Source organism: Neolamprologus brichardi, chromosome 11 (assembly GCF_056152115.1).
Source record: "Neolamprologus brichardi isolate AB-2024 chromosome 11, ASM5615211v1, whole genome shotgun sequence".
In the NCBI taxonomy this organism is placed as follows: Eukaryota; Metazoa; Chordata; class Actinopteri; order Cichliformes; family Cichlidae; genus Neolamprologus; species Neolamprologus brichardi.
This window is the reverse complement of record NC_142114.1, coordinates 24,670,164-24,679,958: the sequence shown is the minus strand read 5'-3', so window position 1 is coordinate 24,679,958 and position 9,795 is coordinate 24,670,164. Positions and strand designations below refer to the sequence as shown.

At 38.6% G+C, this 9,795-nt stretch overlaps 1 protein-coding gene across 1 annotated transcript in view; it reads left to right on the top strand.

The window, feature by feature from the left end:
- The first annotated feature begins 2,226 nt into the window (after positions 1-2,226).
- Positions 2,227-9,795, top strand: part of si:ch211-113g11.6 (semaphorin-7A) — a 41,494-nt gene continuing 33,925 nt past the window's right edge. The window contains exon 1 of the mRNA XM_006791793.3: positions 2,227-2,668. Within this exon, the coding sequence (XP_006791856.1) occupies positions 2,590-2,668 (79 nt within the window). The 5' untranslated portion in view covers positions 2,227-2,589. The remainder of the gene's footprint in view (positions 2,669-9,795) is intronic.

Here is a 9,795-nt window from a genome sequence, read left to right as displayed (position 1 = left end):
TATTTTAATTAAAAAAGATATTAAATAATTAATAAGTTATTAAAATGTCACAGTCAGAAATCATTGTTATTTGCCACGACTACAAACTGTGTTGTTAACTGGTTGCTTCACACATTAATGGACTGGGACCCTGTGATGCAGATGAAAGTGTTTGAAATATCTATGTGACACTTTTAGGCTTGTTTTCTGTCCAACTATGGAGAAAACAAAATGAGCAAGCAAAGTAATCATAATATCTGTTAAAGGTTAATTCATTATCATTAAATATCAGATTTATCTTGCTTCTGTAAATTGTGTTAACTGTAAACTGCAATTTGACAGAAAGGCGGTCTTAAAACTGACAGGACTGCCTTGTTGTAATCCTTAGTTTTAAGTACTTCCCAAAAGGTTGATACTGTTCAGCGTTGTCAATGGGAGAAACGTTTCCTCACTGTTCCAAGTGACTTCTTCAGTATTAGTTTGAATTAATGAAGCCAAGACTAAAAACCCTGCTTTTGGCGCCATCTGGAGGTTGAACATTATACACCCAAATAAACGAGTACATGCATTATTTCATTGTTAAGCGAGGAGATTTGTTTAACAAACACATAAGGGTTTATTTACAGCTGAAGTTGTGTTAAATTGCTATTTGATCAATAAGGAGTGAAAGCATAAAGAGTGGAAAACCAGTTAGCTAACTGTAATCTAGATACAGTGCATTACCGATACCAAAGTGGAACGCATACCTCAAACAGACATTTTTTTTCCCTCCATGTCATACATGAATTGAGCCTCTGGATTTGCAAATATGTCTAGATTTGAAGTGGTTTGTGGCATTTTCATGCAAAGCAAGATGATGTTGCCTAATTTGTATTATTTAGTTAAAGACTTCTTCCATGAATCCAGATTAAGACTGAGATCTGGATCAATTCCATAAAGTAATCACTTTGAGCGTGGGCCAAGCCATACCTCTAGTAAATATTTCATGCAAATTTAACCTTAACTATTAACCTTAATCTTACAAAAAAATTGCTGGTGGATCCATTAAGGATAATCATAAGTAAACATACAGACCAAACACAGTACCGTACAGTGCAAAATATGTTGCCATTTGATGGTAAGTTGTTGTGGCCTGAGTGTCCTAAGTTGTGTATGTTGTGTACAGTCTATCTGAAATCTCCATATGCTTTTAATAACCATAAACATAAAAATAATAAATAAATAAATAATCCACATATGGATCAGAATATATCCCCCATGTCCCCCTGTGTGAATTCAATAAAAAAAGCCAATTATGAATGAGTGTGTAGTTGATCTTCCATTAACAAGTGAGGGTGACTCTCTGACTAAGCTCAAAGGCCTTGATTATAAGGGGTTACACAAGGAGACAGTAAAGGCCTTTGAAAGAAGTCAAAAATGGTAAATTGCCCCCCTAGTGGGCGGGATTTCAGAGGCTTGTTTCTTCGAGGATCCACCTGTGTGCCTCATAGAGTGCTTTCTCAGTGAAGGAAACACAGGAATGCCTTTAATTTGTTTCTCAATGTGCTATCCTGCTGATTTCCCTCCAAGGAGCTCACTGCTCATAGAAATTTCTCACAGAAGCCCAGATGAAGGTTTGGATAGTGCCTACCGAGAACGATTTTATGAAAATGGAAGCATCTGTTTAGTTGCCTACACTAAGAGGCATTCACCATTAAGAGTGGTTCAGTTTTTCAAATTTGAGTCAATTAGCTTCCGTAATGCAAGCGCAGCAGAGTAAACCTGCTGATTCATTCTTATTCAGGCACTTAGGCAATTTATGGAGACATATTGATCAGATATTACAGTGAGGGAGTTGCTGAAATATCATCATTGGTTGATGGTGAAACTTGATACTTTTTCTGTTAAACTTCCAATCCCAGACATTTGGGGTCTCTCTGATGGTTGCTATGGGTTTCTGGGTATCTTGGGTAAAATATATCAATAGGCTTTCAAAGAAAACTCATTAAGTGAAAATGCTGACTCTTTTGCAGAATTATCAACCTCAAGGAAACCCTCTGCAGACATGTAATGATCATGTTACAATGCCTATAGGTGCATAATAGACTGGAATTAAAATTGGGTTGCTTATGATTAAGGACGTTTGAATTATTTAGTTTGCCATATATTTAATTGGCATTAGAACATTTTCAAGGCTGTACGATGACACAAATGTGCATTATACCTTTAAGAGATACCGTGTACGATTCAAAATATCTATGAAAATCATTTTTTATCAGCAACAGGTATAATGTGTAATGCCTACACGCGCCAGCTGTAAAGCAAAAGCGACGTGTTTGCGCTCGTTTTTGCAGTCCGAGTTTTCATTCCAGCGCCCCTGCTGAAAGGCTGCGCTCCCCCCTGTGCCTTTTGTTTCTGAGGTGGAGCCTGATACCCCGACTTTACCAAAGTGAATTGCCGGAGAAACAGACGGACAAGACAGGACCGGAACCAGCAGTCGTTCTCACGGCTCTGGGACGTGGCATATCTGGGGGGTCAGGCGGCTGCAAGGAAGAAGAAGGGTTTGGGGGAGCGCTTCGTACGGTTTAGTTAATTTCACAATCGACTTCACGCTACAGAGTGACGGGAAAGATGAATTCTTTCGTACTGCTGTCGCTTTTCGCCACGGTTATCGTCGGAAAGTCACCTCGGCTGAAATTTGTTCTGCGTGGTAAGTAACTGCTCTAACCTTCATATATCGTGATGTTCTAATACATTCAGCAAATAATTTTTAGGAGTCAAGAATGTTTTGTGTTCTTATTTTGTGTACGGAATGAATGAGTGAATACTTGCACTGCTGGAGAGATGGACGGATGAGTGGATGGAGGGATGAGCAGATGTGAGTTATGTCATGGGGTAATGCACCCGTTTTTCAGTACTTCCTATTATCTTTTGTTTTCCTTTAATTGGAAAAAAAAACCCTGCACACATAAATAAAAACAGGGCTACCTCTGGATTAATCTCTGAAAACACCCCCTCCCCCCCGATGTCCAAGTAGTAAATTACGCGCTCCGCCGTTGAGGCCCTGCACACTTGTCCCCGGGCTATGATAAGACGAGCACCAAGAAGAAAGCAATTTTTTTCTGTATAAATCTCAGTTTTAACAACTGTTAATCTAATGTAGGCCTACTGAAATCAGTTTCTTTGTGTTACCATTTTTTTCAGGTTTCTCCGTGAACACGGTCTGTCCAATCTGTATAAATTGGATATAATTTGTGCAACTCGTGCCTTTCTATCCGTCTTTTTGCCAACTTGTGTGTTCCGTTTATCTCAGAGCATTACAAGTTAGCGGTGTGTTCGTGTCTAGTTTGCATAGACTCTTATTGTAGTTGCTGTCCCTCCGTATCTTCACATCTTCCGGACGCACAGAGCGGAATAAAACCACAAGTGCTTAAAAGCAACATTTGGCGAACATGGCGCCTTTCCTCCCCTAACGCACCTCAAGGCTGTACCCTTTAAACACCCGTCTGCCACCGCCGAAAAACATCATTACTGTGAAATATGACTCTTTGGAGGTTGGCACAGTCACTGTGCCTCCCGCGTCCTTGCGGAGCTGCAATGCGGGACACGGCAGCTGCTTCACACTGCAGAGGAAACGTCCTATTCAGTGAAAAAGAGAACTGCTTTAGTGTAGCAGACAAAATAAATAAATATATCCTATATGTGTACACATGTACAGAAAAGCCAAGATGGGGAAAGGGAGCGTGGAGCAACGAATGGAAAATTCCAACCCGCCTTCTTGTTATCTATTCCTCTCACGCCTTTTTACACCTCACACAGTCCTCTAATATATTCAGCAATCAATAGAGATTGGTGCTGTGTGTCAAGGTATTGGTATCTCTAACCCTCCCCGCGGATGTACAAAACGCACAAGATGACGGCCTGGACGTGCGTGTCATATCAATCAAATTCATTGTTACGCAATTTCAGGGTTAGCAATGAACGCCTATCCTTAGGACACACAAACCCAGAGACACACACAATTACACATGGAACACTGTCAGAGGAAATCCATCAAAGGCGCAGACTGAAGCTTCAGCACCTCGGACAGCTCCGAGGTCCTCTAATGGTGAAAATGTCCTCATTTTGTAGGCGTTTGCCAAATGAGGACATTTGACAGGGTTTCATATCTTCAAGGAGTTGTTTGAAGGTTATAAGCTGTTTTTTTTCTTTTTCTTTTTTTTCTTTTAGATTAAAATAGTATTCCCTTTAGTCGTTAAGATAGGACCTGGTGCTTTTGATTGCGATATTATAGAAGCAAGGGTTGGAATTACTTTGCATTCATTTGGTATAGACTACACCTTTGTCCAAGTCCATTACAATAAGTGCATTCAAGCTAAGCACAGCAAGCTTTCATCCAAACTGTAAATATCTTCCCCCCAAATGACAAAGAGGATGCAGGTACAATACATTTGAATTTTATGGTGGTCATAATTTTAAGTTGTGGTTTTTAGAGTCTTGACCCTAATTAATTTAATTTGGCTACACATTTGCGATATCCATATCTCAGTATGAATCAAAGCAATGCTACTGCCCAATAAAATACAGCATCCAGAAAGATCTTTAGGCTGAAGAAACACCTCTTAGAACAGTCACTAAAATCAGTCAGTCGATATGTTCCCCATTGTTCTCTTTCTCTTTTTTGTGTGGATGGGACACTACCAAGGATGATACAGAGAATTGAACGACTAATAAATCATCATATCCAGTGCAATTATAGTAAAACTTACATGGTTTTTTGCAGAGTGCTGTAAGATGTTAATATGCCTACTGTGTGAAAAATTATTGGATTGCTTTTTTTACTTAAGAGTGGTATTTCTGACTAGCTGATGATTCTAAATTGAGGAGTCACTCTATGTTTTTGTCTGTTTTTAACAACAACTACTAACAAGTTAAAATGATCAAATTAAAGACCAGTTAAACCAAATCAGCTGTCTGAAATATGCCAAAAAACAAAGCAGAGGGAAATTGCAGAGTAGCATGATAATGCTTTGTGAGCTGTACATAAAAACTACAGTTTATTAGGTAGACCTTGCTAGTACAGGGTTGGACACTGTTTTCTCTAAGCATAGATTCAACAAGGCGTTGGAAACATTCCTCACAGATTTAGGTCCATGTTGACGTGATAACATTTTACACATGCTGCAAAATTGTCCACTTCACATCCATTATGGTAAATGGACTGATTCTTATATAGCGCTTTTCTACTCTCCTGGATTACTTAAAGCGCTGTAGACAACATTCACACCCATTCTCACAAGCACTTTCTCTACACTGAGTGCTTTCTAACTACATTCACACACATTCACACTCTGATGGATACATCGGAGAGCAACTTGGGGTTAGTAGCTTGCCCAAGGATACTTGGCATGCACTCTGGAGTAGCCAGGGATCGAACCAACAACCTTCTGATCAGTAGGTGACCTGCTCTACCTCCTGAGCAGGTCACCTACTGCCACCTCATGCTAACTGGCCATTCCACCACAATTCCAGGTGTTCCACTAAAATGAGATCTGGTGGCTGTGGATTCTATCTGGGTACAGTGAACTCATTGTTGTGTTTAAGAAACCACTTTTGAGAAGATTTGAGCTTTGTGACATCATATGTCATCCTGCTGGAAGCAGCAATATAAGATGGGCACACTGTGGTCATGAAGGGATGGACATGCAAAGGAACAATAGGAAGGCTGTTGCCTTTAAATGATTCTAAATTGATTGTAAGGGGTCCAAGGTGCACCAAGAACATATGCTCAACAAAGTGACGCCACCATCAGCAGCCTCAAATGTTAATATTAGACAGGATGATGGTGGTTGTGGTGTAATGGTGCTTTTATGCTTTCATGTTGTTTAGGCCAAATTCTGACCTGTCATGGTCCTGCATCATTGCCTATTATTTTGAGCCAATTTGCTTTGTCATTTCTGTTTATTGATAAATATGTTCTGTTTCATTCTTAGTTTGCTTATTGTTGAAGTTTCCATCTTGTGTATTTCTTTGTTCTTTTGAGCCTCAAACCCTTATTTCCAAATTATATTAGAGTTTATTTTTTGTCCTCAGTATTTCTTGTAACAACTTGTCATCTCCCCTATGTTTGGTTATGGTTCTCACTTTCTGTTTTATTTTGGTTGTTCCTTGTTTCTAGTGTCTTTTGTTGGGTTAATTCCCCTCATGTCTCATTGTCTTTCATTATTAACACCTGCGTCTCATAACCCAGCTGTGTTCACTTTCCTTAACTGCTCTCTTGTATGGTAAATTTTTCCCCTCAGTTTTTGTCTCAGCATCTATTAACCTGCACTTGTGTGCTCCCTGTAAACTCTGGATTCTATTTTGCCTATTCCCTTGCAGATTTTGTATTTTTGGACTTTTTCAACTACTTTATCAAATGTCACTATTTGGGTCCCAATTCCACACTTCGTGATAGCTGTTAGTTTAACTTCCGTTACCTTCCTGCATTCTGACCATCCTCCTCTGACATTCAAAAGGAATCTTTGTCCAGAGAACTGCAGCTCACTGGATATTCTCTTTTTTTGGACCTTTCTCTATAAACCCTAGAGATGGTTGTGTGGGAAAGTCCCAGTAGATCAGAATTTTCTTAGATATTTAAACCAGCGCATCTGGGATAAACAAAAATGCCATGTTCTTCCCAATTATGATGCTCAGCTTCAGCAGGCATCTTGGCCATGTGCATTGAGTCACTGCCATGCGATTGGCTGATTGGATTATGAGCAGTGAACAGGTGTACCCACTCATTAGTGTGTAATGCACTAGTGAGTGTACAGCACATTACACATAGAGATTTAAGCCAGATATTTATGTAGAATAGTCATAACAGCTGCTTTAATATCATATCAGTAAAACAGAAACCATCAATATTCACCCACTGTTTTGTCTGCATTTTATTGTTTAATTGGGGAAAAACTGTTCTGTTCTCCTCACTTCCTTAAGGGACTGAAACATAATAAGGATTCGAAATAAGGTTAACACTAGTTGTTGTTTTTTTAAAGCAAGCTTGAGCCATGCTTTCCTTTATATTGTGTGTACATACCTAATGAGTGACAGTCACATTTGGCAATTACATAAAATGCATATATTGGAAAAGTAGGACAAACAGAGAAATCAAGAGAGAGAGAGGAAGACAGCCAGCAGCAAAAGAGAGTGAACACAGAAAGATAATTTTAAAGAAACACCCTGAGAGAGAGGAACAGCTCCTCCTGTCAAATATAATTTGACATGTACAGCATCCTAAATATCAGACAATTTCCCAGAAGTTCAGCGACCTTTTGTGTTGACCTTTCTCTTGGAGACTTAAACACATCAATACAAAATACTCTTGAACTATGAGTCTTATGGATATTCTCTTGTCATGTTAATAATGTGAGACGTTGAGATCCACCTTTTAAAAAAAAACTGAATTAAAAGCTTCTATGCAAGTAAAAACAAACAAACAAACAAAAAGCAGCAAACAGAAAAGCTTCAAAAGATCCCTTACCTTGACTCTGCTGCTATCTGTCTTGCTAATTTTAAGATGCTGTTAAATAAACAACTGTGTTCTACTCTTCTTTAATGTGCACGTTTTAGTGCAAATAGAACTTAGCTTCTTTAAAAGTGACTCACTAATATGAAAAAAAATATTACATGCTCAGCCACGGAGTTTAATGAAGCTTTTTTTTTTAAGCAACCAGCTAAAAAACAAGGTTGTTTTTCTTAGTTTCTGAAAAGCTGACCTTTTGAAAATTCACGACTTCCAACCAGTAGTCATGATTAAGTGTCTGAGTAAAGAAAAAGGAAAGATACACACTGACACAGCACAGCAGAGAACATTTAGGAGCTCAGATTGCACCCAGATGTGTCTGGCTCTTTGAAAAATTGTGTGGAGACATGGAAAAAGATGCTGTTAATATGAATGCACAATATGTTCCTGCACTCTGCTTTTGCTCTCGAGGCAGGCCACAGACACTCATATTCAAAAATGTTTTCTAATAAAGGATAGGTGGGGGAGGAGACTACCTGTAGTATAATTATGTTAAACCCTTAATGTCTAGTGTATCGTGTTTAATACATTAGTTTTGGTGGGCTTTTGAGACGTCTACATCATTAATGTAATTTAAAAAAATTGTACAATACAATTTTATTCAATAAACAGAAAAAAAGAAGCTAAGTATAGTGAATATGGTGCAAATTCATGTTCTCAATTATTATATACTTTGTATATTTGCCTACCAAAGAACTTTTTGTGTGACAATATCTCCATCAAATGTTATAACACAACCCACGAATAAGGTGTAAGTACCCTGTACTTACATGCATTTTCCAGGCAACAAGTCAGGTTTTTGCAGGAAACAGTGAAACAATTACACTGTAAAACCTACAATAAAGGCGCAAATACCCTGTACTTGCATGCAATTTGCGAGCAACAAAGTGCATGTAACCTGTACTTATGTGCAATTTGCAGGGCCACAAATCAGGTTTTTGCAAGACACAATGAAACAAGTACTCTGTAAGTACCCTGTTCTTTCTGGGGTGTGGGACGTGTTCGAGAGCGACTAAGGTGCATGAAATTTGCAGGCAACAAGGCGCTAGTACAACGTACTTATGTGTAATTTGCAGGCAACAATTGAGGTTTTTGCAGGATACAATTACGCTGTAAGTAACGTGCATTTTCTGGGGTTCAGGCCGTATTACGGAGATACTTAATCTTGTCTAATTTCCAGGTATTTTACAGGGAAAGAGTGTGAGGTTGAGCATTTTTATAAATCTTACTTTATGTGCATTTTTTGTGATATTGCCTGCAGCTTGGTTGGCAGTGATGAAGCCCAAATTTGGCAGGCCGCTGTTACCGTTGCTCTTAGTTTAATTCTGCAAGTACACAGTTAGATTTTACACCTACATCTCTGAGGGCCATGCATCTTTAGACTGTCTAGATTAGGAGAAAAAAAAGGTGAAGGTCAGATTGAGTGCAGAGATGTAGACACGTAACCAGGGTAAAAGTCACTATACAGAAATAGGAGAGGGAGGTTAGTATCCCAGATGCGACCTCGTCTGACCATGGGAAGTGGAATGACAAGAGGTTGTGACCAGCCCGTCCACCAACAAGGGAAGGCCAAGTCTTAACCACGGCCTCTCCCCAAAGTTTTTACCAATTAGATAGAACCACAATTCAATATATAATCCTGTGTAATGATAAGTTAGGTTTTCCCTTTCAGGAAGTTGGCTACAGCTAACTGCTTGTAGACTGTGGTTTTCTGCCAGAGGGGGAATCCATGTACATGTTTAAGTATTTATCTGCTTGAGGCAAATAAATACTTAAACACTGAATTGAGACTACGTCCCACTTTTATCTCAGAAGAAAAGAATCCTCAACAAGAGATGCAAATTGTACTTTAAATTATTTTAAGTATCATAGCAGCCTAAGTAACTACTGCTTAAGTAATTTTCTGCATAATGGACATTTCACTATTCAACTGACTTCATATATTACCTATAAAACAGTAATAATCACTTTTCTCCATTTATTGTTGGAAATTATACATTGTTACGTACAGTCAAACTTTGGAGAGCATAGGCATCATCTGAGCATATAAACAATACTTACACTCAGAACAACCATGGAATTCACAAGTATTTTTTTTTGTTTTCAACTTGGAAAATGTCTTTTATTTTGTGAGTAAATGTCCAAATCTTTCCTCGGACTGTCAGCATATTTTCGCAGAATCTTCCCAATTAGTAGAAAAGCAGACCAAAACTTTCTCAAGTGATTTCCAACTGTACGGACAAAAACTTAAGATTTAGGTTTTTAGCACA